The sequence below is a fragment of the Trachinotus anak genome, unplaced genomic scaffold (genome assembly GCF_046630095.1).
Source record: "Trachinotus anak isolate AG129_WGS33_773 ecotype Australia unplaced genomic scaffold, CSIRO_AGI_Tana_v1 ptg000008l, whole genome shotgun sequence".
Lineage (NCBI taxonomy): Eukaryota > Metazoa > Chordata > Actinopteri > Carangiformes > Carangidae > Trachinotus > Trachinotus anak.
The window spans coordinates 9,550,638-9,577,832 of NW_027273859.1; the positions used below are offsets into that span (position 1 = coordinate 9,550,638).

The window sequence follows — 27,195 nt, forward strand, 5'->3', positions numbered from 1 at the left end:
TTGAAGATGGGACTAGGACACAGTAGCTTTGTGAGTTTTACTTCTTTTGCTTGCACTGCATTGAAATAAAGGTTTATTCACTACTGGAAAGGCTTCAAGAAAAATGTTTGTGTCCTTATCTCCTTTGCAAATATCACCATGTTGTGGCACCTCTGTTTTTTTCCCATGATTCCATCTAAGTCAGATAGTGAGGGCGTTCCTTAGCAATGTCATGGTGTCTCATGAAATGAAACAGTTTTTCGTTGCAGTAATTGTTCCTCCTGTTGTTAGTGACCAAAAACATCGTCCTCTCTCTGTACAGAGATGCACTGCGAATTTCAGCTGCCACAAACACAGGGCTTCAGCAGTCTGAGTTTCTCAAATCAATTGAGTATCTTTCACAGTTAAAGTGTTATTAGTACAAAATTCCTTTTGTGAATTCCCAGATGGTGTTTTCTTGTTTCTTGTAGTGGAGAGAAAGGAGCATGAAGTGGGAATTTGGCACCAAAAACAGTGGATTTTGCACCATACCTCTTACACTAGAATCACATAGAGGATCTCTTCATGGCCAGAACGCAGAGGAATGATTACAGCCACCATAAACTGTTTCAGTGTATAGTGTATATGGACCTGACAGTGTTGTTTTAAGACAGACTTGAAAAAAAGTGAACTAATCCTATACTTAGGAGCACGGTTATAGATTCAAAACACACTTGTATTAGCCTGTAGGAGAACATGGTTATGGTGAAAGTGGAATGGTTTTCCCTAAAACTAAAAGTAAAATACTACTACATCTGCTACTACTACTAATAATAACAATAACAATGGGGGGGGGTCTATGGCCAAATGGTCTCATTATGAAGAATTTAAATATGTTAAAAGATGTTTAACAAATGTTAAACAGCCCTGTTATTACAGTAAACAACGCCACTGCAAAATTGTATTATAGCAGTATTGTATTCCGATAAAGATAAAAGCTTTGCTGTCTACTGTTCCATGTACAAGAGGAACTATAATAAAATGGGGAGTAGGAACATAATATCTCTAATCAATAAGATGTATGTGCCTATGAAGAGGAAATGTTCTGTGGTCACATGGACAGAGGAGATGGGGGGAAAAAAGAGACAGACGAGCTGTGGAGTACTCAAACTATAGCACAGAGTTTATTGGGACTTGAAGGACACAGTGGGTTTGGCTTTCACATGCACTCAGCACTTTGCTGTACATCACAATAAGAAAGAAAACTCCCTCATTCATCAGCTCCCTACTCTCTGCATCCTTTTTCACTCCTCCTTCCCCTCACTTCAAGCAAACTGTGTGAGTCTGTGTGTATTTGTGTCGACGTGTTCCCCAGTGAAACAAACAGAGCATGACAGTCAGAGAATAAACAAAGTGCTGATGTCTGTGTGGGCATTGTCTGGGAGATCATGCTAACAAGGAGGCACTTCAGTCTGATTCAGATTTTTTTTTTCCATATCAAGTACGCAGAGAACAACAAAATCAGGCTTGCATGAGATCGTAAGGACGATTAAAATTACTGCATGAACCAGCTTTCACTACCTCAAATACAGAAAATACCACATTCTTAAAACAAGCAGAAGAGGCCGAGCTCCTCCTCCCTTTTAATTGGCTGTGCTGCTGCGAGAAGGCCACTTCTTTGTGGTGGTGTTTGCAGGATCCTCTGGTGTCTTCCTACCCCTCTTCTGCTCTGACATAAATGAACTGGACTGATTAAATAAAAATCAGATAGGATAAAGGTTCCATGCAGCTGTAGATACCCTGTGTCTTCGAATATGGTTGAACACAACACAAGAGGAAGACCCTTTAGATTTGTGAGGCATTTTGAAGAGCACGTTAAGAGTAAAGTTTAAAGGGGCAAAAATATAAAAACCTGTACATGTGACAACAATGGCTATGCAGCAATAGCGTTTAAATGGAAAAAGGCATAGGGAGAGCAAGAACACTTTAGTTTCAGATGTAGAAAATAACCGGTGTGTGTGTGTGAGAATATCAATACAATAATGTGCCTTAATGGTCAGAGGTAAAAACATTTTTCATTTGGTGACAAAACAGCATGACATTGTTTTAAATTGTGCAAACTGTAAGTCAGGCTGAGTGCATGTGTTGCTCTCCACTCAATGGGGACTGTGCAGAAAATTGAGCAAAAAACCCCCCAAAAAAACAACAAAAAACAAAAAAAAAAAAGAAAGAGATTTTTGTTTCTGTACAGCATATTAATTCATTTTTCAAACTCCACATAATGTCAAATATAAAGTGACACTGTAAACCAAGGGAGACGTCTGTGTGTATATGATGCTAACATCAGTGGAATGAGGTATGCAGAAGCGAAAGGGATACAGCTGTCCATACTTACACTTGTCCATGCAATGAAAACACAACACGATTCTCACAATTCAGTCTGTGTGTGTGTGTGTGTGTGTGTGTGTGTGTGTGTGTGTGTGTGTGTGTGCGTGTGTCTATCTGATTGTATATGTATGCACTGTATGTGTGCTTTAAGCTATATGATATGTCTGCAGGCTCATATTTAGAGAGAGTGTAGAAAACGGATCACACATTCTGATCCTCCTGTGTGGTTCTAAACGACGGCTAAAAACCTTCAAAAACCAGGAAATCAACATGACGACAGTATCACAAAACTAAACTGTAATCTTTGGCCTGAGTGTACGCAAGGCAATGTACATTATGTGTTGAGGTTGTTGAGGTGATGTGTTCTGAATGTTTAAGGAGTGATCTGAGGTATGGGAGGTGGAAATACAGAGAAAGAATAAGTTAGTGAGTATGAGTTGTACAGATGGTGACGCTCGGAGGGGTGTAAATAGATGGAGAGATACTGGAACAAGATACAGGCCAGAAAGTAAAGGACTTAAAGTGAGTGAAAAAGAAATTCAGTTTCTGGAAAAACAAAAAAATTCACTAAGACCCCATCTTCTATTCCCTGTGGTGGTCTTTATTGTACAGTGGATCCCCTGAATATTAGCTTGTTTTCTATCTGTTTCTGTTTTCATCAACATCAGTGGCTCTGTTCTATAGTCCAACAATCCTGAGGGTGAGTTAGGTTTGTCCGAATATTTCCAAACGCCTCCGCAACATTGACCATCCCACTACAAATGCCCAGGGTCTCAGGGCCTGGTCACCCACCCCCCACCCACCCCCCATGGGCTGACCATTTAGGCTTTTAGTCAGGCTGTCTCTGGCTGCTGCTCCGGCCCCGGCAGTGGACCAATCAGCAGCAGGGAAGCCCCTCAGAGCTCCTTTCCTTTGTGTGTCTGTGTGTGGCTCCCACACTGTCACTATGCCACTAGGGGGCAGAGTTGGACATGGAGTCCACAGAGTTTACACTGGAAGACTGCACACGGCTGTGGGAAATAGACACGTCTTGGTGCTGCAGCAGAGGAAGCAAGGGAGAGGGGGAACGAGAGTTAAGTGTGGGCTAATTTGTATGATTGTGTTTAAGTTTATGATATGCGTGCGTGTGTTCACTTACATGCCTCCTGAAGATCCTGTCCAGCAGGCTGCGTCTGGGCGGCTCTGGTGGCTGATTCCAGTCCAGATCTGGAGGTCTCGTCCCTTGAGGCCCAAACACATTCAAATCTCTGAAACATTCAGTTTCTATCATCTAGAGGAGAGGAGAGGAGAGGAAATTTGGTGAACTTTGGTAAGTGAGTTCTTCCAGCAGTTATACAATCTGCACTGAGCATTTAAACATGTCATATTAAGCGCACACACTTACCTCATTCTGCCATGGGATGGAAACGCTGCCTGTAGCAAATTTGGAGTAGAAGTCATTGTCAGTTTGGTCCAAATTTACTCCCTTGACTGTGGAGAATTGCTCTATGTCCAACACATCCTTACAGTACACTGCTCGAGGCTGGGAGAGGGCAATGACCACGAAAAAGAAGGGGTTGGGAGGAAACACAGGAGACAAGTTTATCTTCCTAGATAATTTCTAATCATGAGATTGTACTTGCTGTTTATTTCCTCTGGTGGCCATTTCGGATTATTTTGGTTGGCATAAGGATTAAAAGACAAGGTCCTTTCTGAGAGTGAAACTCTCACAAGTTTTAACAGTGGGACCGTCTGAAACATGCAGTGTGTACAGTAATATGAACCGCTCACATCAGGCACAAAGGGAGGATCCACTATCCCAGCCTCCAGCCTCTTGAAGTTGATGTTTTTGAAGAACGAGTGGGCCTTGACACCCGCTGCTCCATCCACCTGGCACCCCAGCCTCTGCTTCGGGTCTTTGGTCAGCAGCTGGGTAAGCAGAAGATGAATCATGAAGCTATTATATCATTCACCCATTTTCTCTATATGAACACATTTCCAGTGAATCAAGCCTCACCATTCTACAGATGGCCTTAGTGTCCTCTGTAAATTTGTCGTTGTACTCCTCCTCTTCCTCCTGCACCCTCCTCTCCACCTCCTCCCGTTTCACTCGTTCTTTGCGGGCGCGGAAGGGCGATCGTCCAGCAGTCATCTCGTAAACAAGACAACCCAGCCCCCACCAATCAGGACTCATGCCATACTTTTCATTGTTTATCACCTCCGGAGCTAGAGAGAAAGGGAAGCAGATTGTTATGGTTAAGAACTTGTAATCACTCAGGTAAGTTTACTTATGGAAATGTTGACTGCAGTGTTTCTTACCCATGTAACCCACAGTTCCCACCCTGCCTCTGATGTGTTCTCCTTCAGGCACTTTGATGGCCAGCCCCAGGTCAGAAATACGGATGTGTCCTGCAGCAAAACAGCGATGAGCATGATACATTTAATTTATTCATCAGCAGCAAAATAAAAATGCTGTTCAATGCCATAACCAGAGATCTAAGCTTTCAAAACTCACCATTGTCATCTAACAGGATATTCTCCGGTTTCAGATCCCTACAATTAACAAAGCATGTGAGCGTGTTAAGTAATTTGTCCAAGGACAGTATCAATTCACACTCAAACATAATTCAATAAAACATGAAAACGTTTTTTCACAATGTATTTGAGACTGTGTAATATAGACAGTGTTACCTGTAGACAATACATTCCCTGTGCAGGTGCTCGAGTCCACAGCAGATTTGAGCGGCGTAAAACTGGACCCTGTCTTTCTCAAAGCCCGGTGTGCCCATGTTGTAGATGTGGAACTTCAGGTCTCCACCGTTCATGATGGTCAGCACAAGACACAGAGCGTCTTTGGTCTCATATGCATATGCTAAGCTCACCTAGAAGACGAGAACAACATGTTAGATGATATAAAAATGCCTAGACAAAGGAAAAGACAACAGAACAGAAGCAACCGCATGATAACATGAAGCGTGCTGTGCTGCAAATACTCTTCTTTTATGTTGACTCACAACAAATCTACTGTTGACTTTCTCTAAAATCTGCTTCTCGTTGAGTGCCATTGACTCTCCTTTCCTCTTCTTTATCCTCTTCTTCTCCAGCTTCTTGCAGGCATACATCTTCCCTGTTGCTCTGACCTGGCAAGCACACACCTGAGAGGAAAAACAAAATATTTTAAGCTTCATCGGCATCGTCATCAACATTTCTCACTGTCACCATAAACTGTATCTCCTACCTCTCCGAATCCTCCCTTCCCCAGCACTCGGTACTGCCTGAACGTGTCTTTAGTGATTGGTTGCCTGACAGAACACAGACACAGCAAAATCCATTAATAGACGCTCATATATTATCGATTAGGACAGAGATATTATCTGCGGAACTCAATACCATCCTGAGTCTGTTTCCTGTGCTCAGGGTGGGGCCTCTTGGACGCAATTTCACTTTCCAGACATGGATATAATCAAGGCAGCTCTGAAAGCCTGCTCTTTAATTCCAACTGCCTTTGACACACACAAAATATTTTCCTTTCTGGAAAGATCACACTTCACTGAAGAGTCTCCCAAGTAAAGTGTTACTTTATCGAAGTCAATTATTCCCATCTGGCAGTTACTGCTTGTATTAGTATATATTTTTATATCAACAATGTTACAAATCTGGAGTTATCTGTGCTTTATAGAGCTGTACCTATACTTTTGGAAAGGTCTTGATCATGATGATTATGTTAGAAAAGTTATTCTTGAATATAACTGAGAACATGTACTGAAGTACAGGTATGTGTACTTTACTTTAGTATGCCACTTTATGCTTAAACTCCATTACACTTTCAGCATATTGTACTTTTTACTCCACTTCATTTATCTGAAAGGTACTAGTCATTTTTGCAGATTATTTTTACAAATAAAATACTGTATATGACCAGAATATAAATACAACACAGTGTAACAATTAAACTGCCAAACAATAAAAAAGCGGTTTAAGTTAGCTTCAAATTAGCTTCATCTGCAGCAGCTACAACATTTAAAATCTGCTTAGACAGTAATGCAACTGAAATGATAAATAATATTACATATAACAGCATAACATTTAAGAAGAGACATTTTTGAGCACTTATACTGTTGATATTTTAAGTACATTGCCCCAATAATACTCACATGCTTATACTTTGGTAAGATTTTGAATCTGAGACATTTTACTTGTAATCTGTACTTATTATTATTGCAAGTTGTAAGTACACAGTTTGAATACTTCTTCCATCATTGGACAGAGAAACTCACAAAAAGCATGATGATATCTACTTTTGGGAAAAAGAAATAATGTTTTGTGTTCAAAATTGTTAAACCCAATCATATTATACCCCACTTCATTTGTACATTAGACTGATTTAGACTCAACAAATTGCACTTGACATAATTAGTACTGGGTACTGAGACTTGAATGTAGTGAATGAAATTAGAACCAATTGGAAGATGTGAAGTATGACATTAAAAAAAGCTGTGTGCATTCAGCATTTGCTATGAAATTAGGGCTAAATAATACAAAAAACAACCTCTCCAGCATCTTCCACTGCAGGAAGCGGTCAAAGTACATAGAGTTCTGGTAGTCTTCGAATGGAGCTCCACTCAGGTAGTCGTGAACAGCCCTGGTCAGACACACAACACGGCAGGCTGAGTTCAGCATTTTGTTACATGCATAACATGAGGTTTAAAAATTTTAAAAAAGAGACAATGCAGAGGGAAAACAGGTGAGAGCCCGGCAGACAGGTAAGGGGGAATAAAGACAGCGGCAACTCACTTGCGGCAGTTGCTGAAGATCTCCTTACATGGACTGAGCTCGAGGTTCTCTCTGCACTGGTCTGCAAAAACCTCTGCTATGTCTACACGCTGAGGTGACTACATCAACACATGTAAACACACACAGTGACATACACGCACACATAGACAAATACATTACCTTTTATTACACACACCAATCAAACTAGGGAGAAACATACATAACTCCTCAGTGACCACAGAACAGTATCAGTACATTATGTACGAATGCTTTCTGCAAAGATTACATTGTTGTTTTTGTACATTTAATGTGTTCGTTGAATTACTACACCCTTGAAAGTACCCTTGGGAGTGTTGGGTGCTGTCCACAGGTTTTTAATCATTGTGAAAGGTCACTAAATACACTTTCACTAAAAGTGTGAGAGTGGGTTCAGAGGTTGATAAATGTATCAGAGAAAGAAACTTACTTGTTTTGAGAGAAAGGTCTTGATGATCTGGTCCCCTCTGCTTTTTCTTTTTTCATCAGGTGTCACCTCATAGTCTTCCTAAATAACAAAATAACTCAGTGTCATAAACAATGTCCTTTGGAGACATCCCATCATCAATTTGAACAGATGTAATGAAAGCACTGGATTTTTTTTATGCCTTAAGAGCCACATGTTTTATACTGGTAGAGGTAGTTACAGTATGTATTTGTGGGTGCCAGTCGCTAAAGAGTAACCTTTTATAAAAGTAAATGATGGTGTTTTTAATGGTAAATTAATCATTTACTAATGTTTTATAGATCAGACATTAATAAATTCAGTTTCTGTGTTGGTCTTTATACACCATGACTATTTTTAGCTCTTTAATTCATCAGGAATTAAAGATCAAGCAATGGACTGTTTGACCTCTGAACTTCTGGAAAACAGCTGCAATGCATCTGGACCAACAATTTATTTATTAACAATTTTCTCTCAAACGTGTTCCTTATTGAAGACTTGAATAACATTTGTAACTGAAGAATTCATTACTTATTAAAAATTCAGCCTGGTTAACCTTTATCACTAATAAAGAGAAGCATTAGCAAAATGAATTTTTACAACTTATAAATCATTTACAAAAATTGACTTATTAGAAAGTGTGACCTGTTTGTGTCAAACATATACAGGTGACAAGATAAGATGAACCTAAAAGGCACCAAATCTACTTTTGCATTAGTATAATAGGATTCATTAACTTCTTACACATGCCATAAAATAACAAACAAAAACCTCGTCTCTGTTCCCAAGTTCTACAAATAAAATCTGCCACAAAAAGTCAAGCTGAGTCAACTCAGTCTGTAGAGCCCGAATAAGAAGGACCTCAGACCCTCAATATGAATGAAAGAAGGAAAATTTCCCCCACAAAGTCAAGTGTTTTATAATCACACGTCAGCTAAGACGTGCCACTAAAAATGACATCCTCAAATTACACTGATGATGATTTAGGAGCAGGCCAGAAGGACTACAACCAGATTCTAAACTTTCCCACTCACTCTGCTTTCCCACTGTGAAAAACACTAAAAAGTCCAACATTAAATTCTGTCTTGCTTTCAATGAGAAAAAATACATACAATAATTTTCTGTTTAATTTGTTTGACTGAATAGCTGCTGCTTAGAGGCAATGAGGCCACTTCACAGACACACACCTCTCACTCTCTGTGTGTCGCTGTCAATCTCACATAAACATATGCCGCTCTTGGCTCCTTGTCTGAACATATGTAACCACTGACACAAACAGGTTTGGCCGTCACACGCTGGACATTTGGGACATCTTGCAGAAGCAACAACGTGGAAATCACTCTGACGCACTTTGTAGCCAGCACTTTTAACTTCTCAAAAAGGGAGGAAGCAACATGGCGCCCACGCTGCACGCTGACCCGACTCTTTCTATCAGTGGTTTTTTTCCAACATGGTCCTGTGTTGCCTGGCAACCACACAGTAAACACGGCGGGATTCCTTGAGGTCCTGGAGTGTCACAGTGTGTCACACCAGTGTCACCGTCTTTCCACTACAAAACACACACACACACACACACACACACACACACACACACACACACACACTCACACACAAACTCATGTATATATACAGTACATACACACATAAGCCCGGAGCTTAAGGAAAAACAGGTTTTAAAAAGCCACAGCATCACTGACAGTTCAGAACAAAGCCAAAAGAAGTCCAGCAACACACACATACTGTATATACAAATGTAAATATATACGGGAGTATGAGAGAGAGAGAGAGAGAGAGAGAGAGAGAGAGAGAGAGAGGCAAGAAGTAAATTGTGATTGTTGCCAAGTGTTGATTAACCCAGGCATTGTTTTCAGAGGCTGGAGGGGGGGGGGGTCAGCCAAAGGGAAAAGAAGATGCCCCTTTAGCCTTTTTTTCCAACACACAAAAGCAGACATAAAGTTGTATGCACACAGACACACACACACACACCTTCTTGTGATGTAAGAGGAAACACTGGAACCCCCAAGCACATTCTTTCCTCTGCTGCACACACACACACACACACACACACACACACACACACATACACACAGTTGTGTCTCCATGACTTCAGAGGACATTACATTGACTTACATTCACTTCCTGGGACTCACTCTAACCCTAACCAGAACTACTATTTGCCTAATCCTAAACATGACATTAAAACATGTCTTCACCTTAACCTCTAATGATTTACATTATGAGGACTTGCTTTTTGTCCCCTTAAGGAGGATAAGTCCCCATAATGCGACTGAGTAAACAAATTTAGGTCTCCACAACACACACATAATCTCCTTCTTCCTCCTGAACAGTCGTGTCCATACTTTCTCATGGCGTACTCTGTTTTGTTTGTTTTTTTTACAAGACAATTGAATCTTTTCCCATATATCTCACTAATTTCACTGATTTGATGAACAAACTAATACAATTGAGTTTTCTCACTTTCTGGAAAGCATGGTGACTGGATTACATAATAAAACTGTTTCTTGTAAACCTCATAACTGCACAGGGCTCACGTGTTATTTAATCACTTGAAATACAAGCACCTGCCTGGTTGTAATCACCCTCAGGCCTGGTTTATTGTCAGTAAAGTGGTGAGTGTAATGCTCGACACTGAGCGTGGCCTCAGAGTTCATCACGTGGTCTGCAGAATTAGCTCCAACATGTGTTTGGGATGAGTGCCTGTGAGTGGTTTCCCCCCCAAAGTGGGTGATGGTCACTTTTAGGGATGGATGGTTGAAGGGGGTAGAAAAAGGGTGGTGGTGGGCGGGGGGTCTGGGGGATTGGGATTGGGTCGGTGCTGGGATTGGACGGGGGTAGTGTGGGAAACAATGCTGTCCTTTCTGCCCAGTTGCATGCCCGCAAAGATATTCTGGGCATAGATAAAGACTTAAATGTGTCATGTGCGAGGTATTCCGTCTAGACGCACAGAGAGTGAGATTGGAGGGTGGAAAGGGGGGTCATGGCAGCAAGCTGGGTGGAGGTGGGGGGGGGTCTGGGTGGTTGAATAATCACTACTCAGTTTAATTGTCTCCTCTGGCTGCATGACCCAGCGCTGGCATACTTTCAGGCTAAGTTGTAATCAAAGTGAGTGCACTGAAAAAGTGGATGGGTGTGTGTTTTTGAGATTTGCATGCATCCTGGAAAGAGTTGCTGTTTTCCCTGGTATTCTAAACATAGTCACACCTGGAAACATTGGAGGAATTGACCCTTTGCTGAGCCCCTCCCCCGTTAGTTACTGCTGCTACGCCTGTCAGGCTCTCCATCATAGAATGGTACACATACAGTTTACAATAATGATAGACTTACTGCTTGAAATTCACAGTCATTTTTTAAAACAATGGGTCTTTAATTTCACACAAAAGCAGGCCACCCATTTCTGGCTGACAACCATGGATTCTGTGGGCAGCACCGATGACTGTTGCTAGTAGATTTTTCATCAGATGTAGCTAGGTAGCATAAGCTAACACGAACCCTCACATCACATATTGAATCCATGTAGACTAACACTTTAGACTTATGCTTTGGTGATTGTATTTTCAAACAGTGAAGTGAAGCATACTTGACCAACACTTCCTTTGGGATATTCCAGGATTCTTAAAGGCAAATTTCTGGTAAAAAGACACCCACTCAGTGGATGTGTGTGCATGTGTGTACCATTGCGTCCAGCAGCTGGATGCATCGTTGCAGTTTAGGTCTGGTCTCACAGTAAAGACGGAAGAGAAGCCGTCCAATGGGCTGTTTCTCACAGATGCTGACATAGTCCCTCTCTGCAAAAAGGAATGTAAGAGTACACATGCTTTAAAACACAGCCAATAGACACACATACACACTTCAGATGCAGGTGAGCATACACAAACACGTACCGATGCTGTTTCCCAGCTCAGTGCACTGGCTTATATGGGGGAAGCGAAGGATCTCCTTCCATTTTTTGCTCCTCCCTTTCCGCTTTCCTCCTCCACCTGTAGCGACAAACAAAAATAAGAGGTGAAAATGGCAGGCTATAATGAAAGAGTTTATTTTCACTAGTTAGGAGCAAACGAAAGCTTAAAGGCTAAAGGGAGTGGGAGAAAGGGGGTGGGGAGTTGTGTGTGGCCTCTCCCCTGAATGAAATCATAGTCTCAGTGTGTATATATAATTCATAGATTACGTCTCACTTCCTTCGTAAATCTCCCCTCTCTCTGCTGACTTTCCTCCTCAGTAGCTTTTCTGAAAGTGGAACAGTGTGTGTTAAGTGTGTGTGTGTTAAGTGTGTGTGTGTGTGTGTGTGTGTCCACACAGACAGAAAGCCTATTCTGACCGGCTCAGTTCCCATCAGAATCCGGGACTTTGCCAGACTGGATTCCATCGCTCTGAATAATCAGCTTCCTGGAGCAACGTAACACTATCATGAACAAAAATCACTTACATCCAGATCATCTCTTTAGATCTGTTAAAGAAACTTCCTGTACAGTTATGCATTAATCCAATATATCCTGTCTTAAACTTGCCTTTCACATTTGACCACCTCCACATTTCCCATCTAAACCATGTTAGAATCCCCTCTGCCTTTCCCCTTCTTATACTTATTGGGTTAAACACAACTATAAGTACTTAGTTGTCTGTTTTCCATCCATTCCAGCTCTCTGTGCCCTACGTCATGTTCATCAGTTTTATTTTTTTCTTAATATGCAAAGACTGCTCTAATGAACTGACAGGGATTTCCTTTAACCACTCTGTTCAGTGGAAATTGGCTGTGAGCGGCACTCCTGATGTGAGAGGCAACATTGAGAGCATGAGAGCAGGAGAGGCAATGACAAGCAGACATCTTTAAGTAATAACCCAGGAATGCGAGAAGCACCACGTCATGCTGGAGCCTCTGAGTGAAAGCTTTAGCAGTTTTCCCATCAATCCTCCTGAATTCCTGCCTCATCCTTCCCCTTACTGCTGTTTGAAATTTATCTCAAAATTGTTCTTAAATACATGTTGCTGCATTTATAATAGTATATGACTCTCATACCTAAATTCAAGAAATTGAAATTACTCAATTACTACTTAGAATGTGAAAATTAAAGAGTCAGATTGACATGTTTCTGTGTCACATTAGACATCATACAGGCCTGGTTTATTAACCCTCACCCTTTCAGATATCTGCACTGTGCTATAAAAGTCTCATGAAATGAAATGCAAGTTTTGTTCTTCTTTTTTGGTTTCTATTTGGCATCTATTGCAACAATATAAATAACACACACACACACACACAATCACACACACACCTGAGACAACTGAAAGTTTACTCAGTGCAACCATTGTTAATTAATTCATTAACAGTGTTGGCTAATATGGAAATCAATATTGATATTGATACTAGCAGGGCACAAAGGCAGTTTATTAGACATTAGATACACCACACGCATTCATGGCCATGGTTTGGGGGGAAACTCTCAAGCTGAATTTGTTTCCAGTTGACTCAATTTAAAATAAGAACCATAAAAAGGGCCTGAAAAGCATACTGTACATGTTTGACACTATGCTAATACTGAAGCTAATGCTACTTCCATGCAAAAAGTCACCATCATCACCAGTGATCCATGTAGAGGACATTTATATGTCCTCTACATGGAGCAATATTATTCTTATATTGCAGAGTATAACATAGAATTATAAATAAAAATGGAGAAAAATGTTATTTTGTTCTAACATAAACGAGTTTGGATGATACCAACAGAAAAACATGAACATGCCACACAGGTTAGATTTTGGCTCATATTATATTATATTATATTATATTATATTATATTATATTATATTATATTATATTATATTATATTATATTATATTATATTATATTATATTATATTATATTATATTATATTATATTATATTATATTATATTATATTATATTTTATATCGTCATTCACTTTTGCAAGAGACAAATGAGCACTAACCAATACGCTCTGCAAACCTGGTGGTCTCTTATAATAATGAGATGGCTGGAGTCTAAACTTTCCCAAATCCAATAAATAAAGGACAGAGCTGTTAGCATTAGCATAAACCCTGATATTATCCAAGGTCTGCTTGGCTCACACACAGTGGGTGTGCCAGTGCTGAACAAAGGTTGTTTTTCTTTTCTAATATAACCTGAGCAAACTTGTATTGTAGCTAATGCAGTTAATTCTTTGGCTTTGGAAACAATGCTAGGTTACTCATGTAGGCAGTAGGCTAAGCCATTTAGCCAGACATGATAAACATTGCAGCTTACATTAGCGCAGTCAAACACACTTTTTAATCCATTCCCTACTTCTATGATTCACAAAAAAAAGGGTTTTACAGGCTTGCAGGAACCCTTACTTAAACTTCAACTCAGGTATTTTTTTAGATAAAGGACCCTTTGTCACCACAGCTCAAACACACAGAGTGGTAGTCATATCACCACGGACAAAACGAAGCATGAATGTATTAATAACTCAAGTCAAAATATCCCCAGGAGAATCATTAACTCCCAGCACCTGCTCCTCATCAACATTACTGTAGACCAAACAGGCTATAAACAGACACACTTCCTAATTTAAGTGCCAGTTGTTCTCTGAAAACAGTTAATATGTAAAGTTATGCTCCACAACAAATCCTGAGTGTGCTCTGCTGTGTTGTTGTGTGGTCCAATATTTTAATCTCTTTTAATAAAAACATGACGTCTGCCAAAAATCAGAACAGTACAGTGAGCAGAGAAGGTCATTCCCCACGGGGCCCACCATGCTAAAAATGAATGCACTTGTGCTACTGTAAGGCGTTTGTGGATGAAAGCATCCACCAAATGGCGTAGATTTCCTGTGAGGGGTCAACACCATGTCAAATAATTGTACCCAACATCAGCGCTCCACCCAGGCATTCAACTTCTACACAATGCTGAGACAACCACAAATAATGTAGTTCCTCCTTTTTCTCTCTGTGTCCTGTTTGCTTTCTTTTTCTTTCCTCTAAATCTATTTATTCATTTTCTCCTCACTCCTCATCTTTCCCTTCCTGCTTTGCATAAGTCATGTCTCCTGCCATTACCTCCAGCTCTTTCTCTGTTTGTCTGTGTCTCCTATGTCCTTTTTTCTCTTATCATCACTTCTACATCATTAAGTTGCTGCCAGCCAATGACTGACCTCATTTGCTGCTTCAGGCCCATCAACTCCCTTTGTTTTAGGGTTAGATGAGGTTGCAAGTGTTCAGCTTTATGGGCATATAAACAGAGCATCGCAATAGATTAGTGGTTCCCTTCCTTTTTGGCTTTTTTACCACATTACATCTATTTATGGCCTCTTGTCACAAATATTATTCAGTAATTTAATTTTTACAAAAACAAAGACTAGCACAAACTAGAGTAAAAACAACTTTTGTGTTGCAGGAACATATTTTTTTCATCCTGTTATTTAAGCCTTCATTCATCCCAACCCCATCTGGGCATCTTGGCCCCAAGGCCGGGAACCACAGCTACAGATGACCAGACGGTCTGCACAGTAAGAAGTAAGAAGATAGTGTTAGGGGCCTCATTTTGCCAAATATAGCATCCACTCATCATGGTTAATAAAACTTTAAATGTGATTCCCCACTGTGTGTGAAAAAAAGAGAGTTACGGTGTGGGAAATTTAGTGGCGATGAAAACATCCACACCACTCACCAGTCTCTCACCAAAACCCCTGTCAGCATTTTTTATTTATCCTGCTGTAACAAACTACTTTAGGACTTATTCCAGGAAGGACTATGAGTAATAACAGAAGCCTGTTGGGTGCACAGACCTGAACATCCGTACACAAACACACCCAACTGCTCTTACACACAAATACATGCAAATGTTATGCATAAAATATTCTCCATCTCACACGAAGGAATCATCCATCTGGATGTAACGAGTGATTTCCTGTCTGGTCCCAGTGTCTTTTGACATCCCTGATGTTTGTGCCCTAAAGAAAAAAATACAACCCTGAATCACTTTAAAAGCAGTTCAAGTTCTGTGTTGCATTGTTGGTGGCCGTCAGCTGTTGTATATCTGCTTGCTGAGGGGGAAATATATTGGCGGGATGTAGCGAACTATGTCTTGGGGGAAAGTTTACAGAGGGATTGTAAATATCAACATAAAAGGAAGCACTGTGGTTTTAAAATCATGGTATGAAGCAGCAGGAAAAAACTCCACTTAGACGTGTTTTGTTTTACGTCCAGATTGGTAACTCTGGGTTCCTGTTTAACAAAGCTGGGCTATTAAAAGCATGAATATGCTCGTAAATGTTGTTCATAAACCCTCTTGTCCTCACTCCTTCATCCATTTCTTCCTCTGTTAAACAGTCCTCGCTTTCTCATAGTCTGTCACTTACACATGAGTAGAAATATGCACTGCGCCGTGGGTACGCTGCACACAGGAACTTGTCGGTCTAATTTGTTCCATGCGGGCAGTGTGGTCGCCGCCCTTTATTTATGTTTCTGCTTAGCAGCTCTGACATCATGAAGGCACGTCAAGTGAAGCAAAAATAAGGTCAGAGAGGGAATGACATCCGTCTGGCGCGACACCAGGGGGTTACCGGCATCCCAAACATCTGTGTGTGTGTGTGTGTGTGTGTGAGCACACAGTGTTTCCTCTGTGACCTCTCTCTAGTAATGTCCTCATGCTCAATTTAACCGACTCTGGCAGTCCTGCAGGCCCCATCTATCCACACATTCAAAAACGTCCCTGCTTAGCTGTGAGGTTATATTCATAAAGTGTTGACACACAAAAGAATCCAAGCCTTTAAGCAGTTTGTAGCTCTCTCTCTCTCTCGCTCTCTCTCTCTCTCTCCACACAAACACACACACGCACACACAGTCTCTGAGGTATAAAACACCTCCACTTATATTGTCACTCCACACATGCAGCCAGATCTGCTGTGGACAACCAGCCGAAACCACATCCTGAAACTGTGCATCTGGCATATATGAAGCAACATCTGCGACAGAATGTGATGCGAGAGCACTGTCAGAGAGGAGTGCTGTGAATATGTGCTATTCTCTACACCTACACGGTGCAAAAAGTGAGCAAGACTTTGCTTGATTTCGTTGAGTCTCAGCACTCATCTCCTCCCGGCACCGACCTAAAGTTTCATCCTTGTTCACAAACAACTGATCTCGTCTCTTTCTGATTATCCAACTCTCACTCATTCTCACATCACCTCCTTTGTCTGAACTGTTAAATGTCGGCCTCGCGGTTGAGTCATACCGTGGTGGTCAGCGAGGTGCCAACTCAGTGAAGCCAACCAGCACCAGACTATCATACAAACGCCTTCGTTCTCTCAATGTCTTCCTCTTCCTTCCCTCCAACAACGTCCAGCTGTTGAATACCTGGACTTCATTTGCATGAGATCTGTATGTAAAGACTGGCGTTCTAATGTATGCAAAGCATGAGTGGTAAATAGACAACAAGGAAAGAAGTTTGCATTGGCACTTTTCAAGACATCCTCTTCCTGCTTTGCAAGGCCCTGCAGAGAGATTCTTAACACAGTTTTGCTTTATCACAAAAACATCTAGAAGACAAAGTACTAGATATCATCTGTGGCCAACAAAGACGGAACAAGAGCTGCATGGAAATAAATCACCTTTACTTTGTCGCCGGGTATACAGTGTAAGAAGAGATGTAGAGATGCAAGATGGAAGATGAATGAAATAGACACCAATATCAAATAATGAAATATACCAGTACAAGCTAAAGCGCTCCAGCCAACATCACTGCGATAACTCCTTCACAAGGTTCACTTTTTGTTAACTTATCAAACAAATTTTTAGGCCTTATTTACTAGTGCTCCTGTCCTCCACCTTTATCTCTACATACGTATAACTTGTTATTGAAGGAGAACGTGTTAAGGTTAATACCCTCGGGTTTAGTTTAACTGTAGCAAGTGTGTTTGTATGTGTGGCCTGTGTGCCACAGGAAGCCAGGGGAAACGCTGCCCAGACCTGAGCACAAGGGGAGGACTATAGCAGGAAGACACTCTTTGTTGCCCTGTTCCACCATGATGTCACGTCGGTCCCTCTGTCCAGCCGCCTTATTACCATCCTGAACGAGCCTCTCTGTCCACGTATTCCTCATTATCGCAATAATAGCGGGATGATCTGGCTGTAACATCTGCTAACGCGCTCAAACCAAACATCTGTGACGTACACCTTCTATCTGGCGACACTCGACTATTCTTTGGACGGCTGCGGGGGTCACATGTTAAATCACTTAATGAGGGGTCATAAACTCAAAATCAGTCATAGACAATAAAAGGGAGATCTTATCAGCAGTATTGATGCTAGCATACAACTGTGTATGGCGCAGACAATAACACCTGAATCTAACTTGACCTCAACAATGAAGCTGCATTTTGCATGAAAGCTAAATGTGTCTAAAGATTGATATGGACATATTTTCAGTGTGTAGCATGTTGCCCACAGCTTAAGCATTACTGCTATAAATAACAACCAGCTTGAGGGAAGAGCAATGTGTTAAAACAGACCTAGGTGGTCAAACTGGTCCACGACCTCGGAGGTGGAGAGCTGTGACAGTTGTGGCCGGAGTGGCTGTGTGTGTGAGTGTGTATGTTCCTAAGCGAATGTGCAGGAAGATACTCGGTGTGAAAACTTGCATGCAAGGGCAGAAATTTCACAAAAGCAGCAGAAGGCAGGGAACATTTCCTGTCTGGGAAGAGCAAGGTGCCACAAGTTTCCTGTTCTATAAATATCTAAAATATGCAATGTGGTGGTGGTGGGGGGGCACACAGTCAATAGACTGAAATTATATAACCCACATGGCTTTCCGATCAAAGCACCACACACAGTGCAGGGCATGCTGGGTAATGCATTGTGTTTGCTCATCCATAAAGATCCAGGAGGACAGAGCATAGTCCACATGAAGATAGTCATAATAGGACACTCCTACGCTCTGACACGGCGTTAGTGTGTTTGTTCACCTCCATAAATGTTTTGATAGGGCGACTGTTATGGCAATGTAATCTTGAATCTCCATGAGGGATGATTTTATTTCTTCTCGCTTGGAGTGAAACTGTGCAGTTACATCACAAATGAGCAAACATTGAGGAAAGTGCTTCCAATGAAAACAAGACTTATCAAAGTGATGGAAAACGTGGTGCATGTGGATAGATATTATTGAACACGAGTGTGTGTGTTTGTGTGTGTGTGCTTGTACATCCCATCCCGGAAACAGGGTTAAAGTGATTACATTGCCCTTCTCAAGCTGTTTTTATCCTCACAAGCTTGTTCTCCATTTCCTTTTTGTCCTCAAACACACACACACACACACACACACACACACACACACACACACCCATGCACTCTCTTCATAAAGATGTGTGTTCCACGTCCTTGCTCCTATGTTGACATTCCATGTTCTTTTGTCCCTGTTATAGCAACATCCCTCGAAATAAAAAAAGGTACTGGAGGGTGTGATGAGGTCTAAACTGAGCTGAACTGCTGAGAGAAAGCTGCTGTTTCTTCTTTTACCCTAATCATCTGTTTACATATGTCTTGAAGCCTCAAGGAAGAGCAGTTTGAGATTTATTATGTTTTTACAATATTAAATGCCATCAATTCTTCTATTTCTTCTCTCAGAATGCACACAGAATCCCCAGGCTATAGGCTCCCATACATAACCTATGGTTGCCCATAGGACAGCAGTTACACACACACACACACAGACACACACACACACACATACACACACACCCATACACGACTATTTTGTTCTCCTAAAAACATAAACAAGTGGTTTTACTTTAAAGAATTGACATAGTTTCATATAACTGCAAGATCTGTAATGTCTGACCTTGCTGTGTGTGCATCAGCATGTTTGCACGGATGTGTTCAAAATGAAAAAGTGCACAGGCCAGCATTAGGCTCCTCATACGAGAGGAGACGTTAAGAAGGAAGCTTCAAAAGTTACAGTATTGATTATTCTGTCATTAACACACATCAAATATTCCTCGGATGTTCCATTTATCAGGTATGGCAGCACAACAGGAAGCGTATAGAGACACAATAAAATCCTGCATAAGTTATCACCTGTATGTTTGACATTAGGGGAAAAAAAAAAGATATCAGCTCAATGCTTTCCATTCCCGTAGTACTTCAGTGACAAGCTGTTAAAATTCACATTTTTCTGCATCCACTTTCCCTCTGTACGCCTAGTCTACTTCTGCCTTAGATAATTAACTCTTATATTTCCCAGAATTCCACTCGACAACCCCCAGAGAACAGGCGTGAACTTGTTGCATCCAGCTGAGTTACGTATACTGTATGTGTGGGTAGAGGCAGCAATAACAATAGAGATAGTAAGAGCCAGAGAGCTGAATTTTTCCACTCAAGAAAAAATGACTCACACTCCTACTCAAAACACAGTGAGCCTTGTGGCGTATTGTCGATGGAGAAATGGGTAACTCTGCTTCTTCTTTGCTTTATATCTCCATGTATAACTGCTGGTAAAATATGGGGAGCCAAGAAACAAGCCCTTGCTCTTTATATTCTCAAGTATTCACATAAAAAAACCCTGACTTTAACTGTTGATGCAGAAAACTTTATTTCAGTTTCAACTGAACCCGTGCTGAAAATATCTCATTATGAGGGCATCTAGTAGCCTCATGGTTAAGGTGAGTGACCACAAAATTGCAAAATACTTGATTTGATTCTAGGCCGAGGGACCAGTGATGCATGTCTGCCCTTGTGTCTTGTCTCTTTCTAGACTCTCAAATACAGGCAAATTGTCAGAGATCATCTTAAAAAAAAAAGCTGTAAGACTTGAAGGTGGCAGTTCACAGGCGGTTCCCATCTAGTCAGATGGAGCCTCAGAGGATCTGCCAGGAAGAATGAGATAAACTGCCCAAATCCAGATGTGCAAACCTTGTAGAGGCTTATCCAAGAAGACTCACAGCTGTGAGTTTGCTGGCAAAGGGTCTTCTATAAAGTTGAAAGAGTCTAAATATTGACAGGTTTCAGTTTTTGATTTGTAATAAATTTGCAAAAATGTCTAAAAACATGTCTTCACTTTGTCATTATGGGTCACTCAGGGCAGATTGATGGAAACTGAAATCCATGAAGCCATAAAGTGTGCAAAAAGTGTCACTTCTAAAACTGATGCAGTCTAGTTTTCATGATCGTTCTAATGTTCAGTTTTTGTTGGATCTGTTTAAGGGGTGCTGTTTCAACTGTGCGATCATTTAGGAGGCAGCAAGTTGTGGTGCTTTTGAACTGCACTGCATTATTCAAAGTGCTTTGATTGGGGGAGACAAAATAATAGGAACACCTGTCAACAATGCAGCTCACGTATACAGTGGGGTCCAGTCGTCTGTCTTTTGTCAAACTCTTGTAAATCAGGCTTTTTTGTATCGTAGAAACATTTCAGTCCGGACCAAAGTGGTGGATGGTGCAATTTTATTTTTGGGTCACTGACCTAATACTAACAGTATTTCCAGTAACCCTGACAGCCAGTAAACACAGTGTCTAGAGGGTCTAATATTGCAGGTTGAGTGCTCCTGAAGTATGTATGCCAGCTGTGAAAACATTAAAAAAACACACACCAAACTATCGCTTTAATAATCAAAGTGAATCACCTCTGAGAGAAGTGATAAATATAAGATTAGTAAGAGCGGGTCACGAACAGCCCTGCAGCTACTTGCAACAGACTTTCGTCACAAGTCTTCCTCTCTTATCTCTCACTTCTTTCCTGTCAGAAGAATCCAGAGAGGAAACGACAGCCTGGTTTCCCTCGTGCATTTTACTCTCCTCTCCATTAAGGCTCTCTACCCAATAAAAGTCGACGGCATTATGTCATGGCTCCGTCCTTTCAGAGGGGTCCGGAGGGAGGATCACTCCTGGCAAGTGCTTTTGTTTGTGTGGGAGTGGGAGAGAAAGTTTGTGTGTGACAACACAGTGTCTACTGTATGTTATTCATACTGACATTACTATTATCTGACAGGAGGAGGATCAGATAGAGCAACAAAAACCTGTGTTGTGTGTTTGATAGTTTAGGCTGCAGAGTCAAACAGGTTACACAGCTCATTTCATTCAAATTCTGTTAGTTGTAACAACAACTGCTCCCCCCGGCTTGCCGAGACTTGCTGTGGCATCACATGAGAAAGCAACCCCCCCCCCCCCCAACCCTCTGCAACAGGGGCTCGAAGACACTGCGTACGCTCAGAGCCTACACAAATCTCTTGTACAGACAAATACCTCATGTTTGTTATTTTATATTATCTTGTGTCATGCATGCTTCTTGACTAATCAGCCGGCCTGTAATGTTTGTACTTAGCAAAATATCCTCTTGAGAGTGCTGTGGGGAACAAAGATAGGATTAGTTTTTTACACAACAGAATCCAACCAGGACTTGTTGCATTCTGAATCTGGGACTCAAAGAATCCTATTGAACTGTGGAGGATGCCAAATGATACCACTGTAGTTATGTACTGATTGTGTAAGGTTTTCCCTTTGGATTGCTCACAATGCAGTCCTACATTTATTAAAAGCTATATAATTCTAATTCAAATTCATTATTAACTCACCTTTTGATTATTTTCTTGATTAATCATTATGTCAAGGTGGCGCCTTCAAATGCCGTGCTTCCAAACCCGGAAAAGACTCAGTTTACAATTTAAAAACAGGGAAAAATCTGCAAAATCACAAATTGCAGAAGCTACAACTTGAAGATTGACTTACACCGATGAAAATATTATCAAAATAGTTGCACATTCATTTTTATTTCAGTCAACCAATCAATAAATTGACTAATCATTGCATACATTTCATTTAGGTTATCAAATAAGGTCCTTGATTCAGTAATGGACAGTGAAGAGATGGGCCAACCGGGCTGCAGCTAGCTGGTTAGCATTCTAACTAAGTAAACAGCTGTTAATGCTAACATTGGCTATGAGCAATAGCAAAATCTGCAAATAGTTCCTCTAAAGACATTCCTCTATAGGCCAGACACAAATAAATGAATCATGACCAAAAGGCCTCGACAGCCTTCCGAAATATTTTTTTAACTAGTTTGGATATAAATATTTGTTTGAGGGTGAAACACGAATGGAGAGAACAGCTGCTACGTTCCTATCGTGGCTCACCTTAGTTACATGGAAGGTAACTGAACTGAGAAATACTCAGGCCATTTTACTATAGGGATATATGTGTTTCTACAAGTTTTTTAATGTACTGATTCAGTCCAATAAAACTGCACTGAATTTGTGGTGATTTTTACTTGATTTTCACTTATGTAACTACAACATCCAAAAACACGACAGCCCAAATGAGAAAGTCAGCAGGCAGTGGAGTGGAATTCAGTCTTGTAGCCCGAACTAAATACCCCAGCTCTGTTACCGCAATTCAAGAAAGGCATCTGGATGCAGCAATGCAGTTTTTCGCCCTTACTCTCATTCACTTCGACAGCTGATGACGTTCGCTCGCTTGGCTTGGAATCTACGACTGCTGCCAGCAAGAGTTGTGAATGGGGAGGCAGGCAGAGGCACACAACGGACGCACACATATATATAATAAGTTCAGGGTCTACTGCACTGATGTTGCTCCCGTCAGAGCAGTCCGGTTCAGGTTACATTTAAACAAAGGAATTCACCCCCACCCACCTCATCTGCTAACGCACATAAATCTACAGTATACCCTGGTATTAAACATGCACACTTAGTCTACCAATATGTCTGCTAAAGCCCCAATCTGCTGAAGAACAAAAAAACCCTGTCACTGAATAAAAAAGAGCCATGTGAGGCCTGAAAAACTTCTTCCTGATCGGCTGTGACCCCCAGTGTCCTCAGCTGACTGAGATCCCACAGACAGCAGAGCTTTTCACATCAGCACATCAACGTTTCCTGCTGCCATGACATGGTTAACAGTTCCGTAGTTGTCAGATGATACTCAGATGACCACGCTGGAGATCGGGGTGTTTCATTTCACTGCATACTCATCATCCATAAAGTATCTTCCACAGAGACCGGAGAGCAGCTCCACAGGAAGATGGAGCTCGGATGGCAGTGGCCCACTCAGTTTGTTATGTAACGATCAATTTGATTAAATAGCTTATGGGCTGCATCTGACTGATAGTGTATAATACCATTTGGCTTTATGTAAGATAGCGGCCGCTTCACAAGATGGTTCAGTATGGTCAGAGCTGCCTCTTTTTCCTATGGAAATCAAAATGTGTCCTTTTTTTCCCCCACTCTGTGATTATCATGAAACAGCATACTGATTGTAAACCCTCTTTGATCCAAAAGTTTTAATCAAGCTCCAGCTGGCATTACCCTCCCAACTCTAAGTTCTCATAATCAATGACTGGTGTTCACAAGACCTTTGCAGTAAAACCCAGCCCAGTGGTGTCAGAGCAGTCATTGCTGACACAGAAGAGCCAAAGAGCGATACAGGGTTGGCTCAGGGACAGCTTTGCTGTTCTGCCTTGGGGATATCAATAGCTTTTTATATACGCTTCACTGCCTCTCGCACTGTTTTACTGATTTGGGAGGTGTGAGGAGGCTGGCATAAACAAGGCAAAGATTGCAGTGTAAACTGGGCCTTCCTGTCATGCGTCCCTGGGACAGAGGATACATGTCTGTCGGATTGGCTGTGGCTCGAGACGCAATCATAAACAAACAGGAATAAACACTCTTTATTTGCTCCATTCACGTTCTCTCACTGTTGCTGGTATGTGACCTATGATGAGCCTTGGTGTATTACTGTACTAGAAGCACAGGAGTTACCACCGGCACACAGAGATCTGCACAGCCTTTGGCACTCTGCCCTGTAAGATAAAACCTCTAATGATTCAGACAGTTAAAGGACACGACCAGTAACACACTCACAACAACCTGTGACATATTTCAGGGAGCACACTGCAACAAATCTTTACTCAACTGTTGAATCAGTGTCACACGGCTGCATTTGTAAGGCCATTGATCAAGCTGCTGAGAAAATCGTGCCTCTGCTATTAACTCAAAGGACCATCTCATCCCTTAATGCAAAACTGTACAAGGCCTTTTTCTCTCCCACACACAGTCAGAGCAGGGACGGGGTGAGCACCAATGGAGCAGCTGGGACAAGCAAGATCTGTCATGGGTCATTAACTGCTCTTATTAATTCATGAAGCTTAATTCACCCGACCCAGTCGAGCTCTGCTCCTATGAAACAAACGTCCAGTCAGACGGGCAGACGAATGCATCCTTCGTAAGCTTTTCGACAGTGTGTCAGCTTCCTGTTCCACTTTATCATTCCATTAATTCCCATGAAACTCCCTCTGCCCTCTCCACAGAGTCCGTATGTCATCATTGTGAGATAAATGGAAGGAGCTGCCAGAGGCGCACAGTCTTCTCCTGCGTCACCCTGCAACTCCACAGAAACTGTTGCCACATGAAACAACGTCTTGCATGCAATGAAAGTTGTATATGCACTTGAGAGAGTGTGAGCGCTTGGCACACCACAAAACTGAGTCACTCATCATTAACAGTGCTGCTCATTGGGAAATTTATTAAGAAGAGGTTAAATTATGCAGCACAGAGTTCCAGGTAAGTATGATGCTGGAGTGTTTTTTTCCCAAAACAATTTTGGGGATCTCCAGGAGACTTGAAGTCTCTAGTACACTCAGGAAAAACCTAATTCCATTTTATTTACAATCACTGGACATTATCTCAGCTAAAGAAAGAAAAGAAATGACTATGACTTTTGTCATAATTTATCTTCCTCTTGATAGTATACTACAAAAATATCCCCTTGTATGGCATCCTGGGAACACATCTAATGATTTTGCAGCCCGGTACAGAACAATATGTGACAACTCTGCTTTAAATGATAGTTACGATTTCATTTTTAATGCATTACCAAAATGCTGACAATACTTAAAACTGTAATATAAGTACCTGTGTAACCTGCAGTGACTGATGCCCATTCATGAGAAGCAATCATGGAGTCAGTCTTCATGATGTTTACCTGCAGGCCTTCCTCCTGCCCTCTGCACGACCCTGCCTTGCTCAAAAACAGCTATCAATGACACCATATACCTTCTTATTCCAGACTATATAGTCAAACTGCAAGATCTGGCCTTCCCAGACATTTACCCGCGTATACGCTGATAACCTGAGTCTTTCTCTGTGCAGGCCCCACACACAGATTTCAACACCAGTCACGTCATCATATCACCGCTGAAATACCAGGCAGCCTGTACTCATTTATTCCTTCTCTAGAAATGACTTATTCACCGCTTCGGCGTGTGCCTCAGCATGTATAACGTTGCGAAAGAGCGCATTCATTTGCACAGACAGCGAAAGCGGATGTGGGAGGGAGACCCCCCCCCCCCCCCCTCTCTCTCTCCCTCTCCCCCTCTCCATTCATATGTGGGAAAATGCATACAAGCTGTCAAAATCAGTGAGAATAAAATAATCCATGAGACTGATCTCAGGTTAACATGGATCGCAAGACGAACGGTGTTCAGTGATAAGTGTTGGTGTTGTCTGTAAAGCCTGCACACGACTTTTCCCTTTTGCATCTGTAGGATTTACCTGCTGTGGTGAGCCGTGCAGTCCGCAGGCTACCTAGTGCCGTCATCATTACGACTGTTCCCACCTTTTCTGCATATTGAGCGCAAAATGTGACACGTACAGGCCTATTTACTGTTTGCACTTAGCTCCTTTATGTGTCAACTTACCCTCTCTCGCTTTTAGCAGTACAGTGTTGGCTACTATGTTCTCCAGCTCCATCAAAGAAAAAAAAATCCTAAATGCAGAGGTTCTCGGTACACAGGCGTCTGCAGCGACAACAGCGTCCTTCAGCTTGTAAGCTGTGTATATCTTCTTCACTCCTCGTCGGTATCCGAGCAAATTTCACTCATATCAAAGTCATAACGGATAAAACAGGATGTCATAGATTTGCTTGCAATGTAAGCTGGGCATGGTTCTTGTTGTGGGCTGGAAGTGCGGCGCTGCATGTCTACTCCAATCCCCCCAAAACCATTCCATGCGTAATTTGGGTGCGGAATCTCTCCGATGCAGGAAATAATTAAGTTGGGGGCACCGATGTATTCAGATCGGGTCCTCTCAGCGGATTCTTTACAGCGGTTCACCAGAACACTACCAGCTTTACATTACAACAGCAGGGGTTGGCTGAGTGCACCAGAGAGGACATCAGCGCGCACCCCCCTCCTCTCCTGTTGGTGCGTAATCAAAATGGGCTGGGCCTCTGTCACAGCTGCGTCAAGCCAGAGTCAGAAACATCTCCACCAGAAGTTCAGACGATTTGGCTGCAAAATAAAACCACCGCTGCAAGCCTACTTGTTTTGAGTTCTGTCTCTACCTTGTGGTACATTATAGCCAGAAGAGAAGCTGAAGGATGGGCCACGTTGTAAAAACAAGCTTAGATATTAAATTTCACTGTCTTTGTGTCTTCTCTGTGAAGCTGTCGCAGTTTCACCATATGAGTATGAGCCCCTACACAGGTGTATCCACAGGTGTGAGTCCCTGTAACATATTGCATTACAACATATCAGAATCAGAATCTGTTTTATTGCCAAGTGGGTAAATGCATGTGTGCAGAGACTCACAGGTGCATTATTTCT

General features: G+C 41.7%; 1 protein-coding gene across 1 annotated transcript; it reads right to left on the reverse strand.

Annotated features, from left to right (window-relative positions):
- Positions 1-1,115: 1,115 nt before the first annotated feature.
- grk5l (G protein-coupled receptor kinase 5 like) lies at positions 1,116-26,741 on the reverse strand. Its single transcript, XM_071482429.1, has 16 exons — positions 26,290-26,741; positions 11,482-11,577; positions 11,273-11,385; positions 7,565-7,642; positions 7,120-7,217; positions 6,875-6,967; positions 5,564-5,627; positions 5,340-5,480; positions 5,017-5,207; positions 4,841-4,878; positions 4,645-4,734; positions 4,343-4,551; positions 4,117-4,254; positions 3,731-3,868; positions 3,485-3,616; positions 1,116-3,382 (listed from the first exon to the last, which is right to left on the reverse strand). Exons 1-16 carry the CDS (start codon positions 26,339-26,341, stop codon positions 3,299-3,301), a joined length of 1,755 nt encoding a protein of 584 aa, XP_071338530.1. The 5' UTR covers positions 26,342-26,741; the 3' UTR covers positions 1,116-3,298.
- Positions 26,742-27,195: the final 454 nt, after the last annotated feature.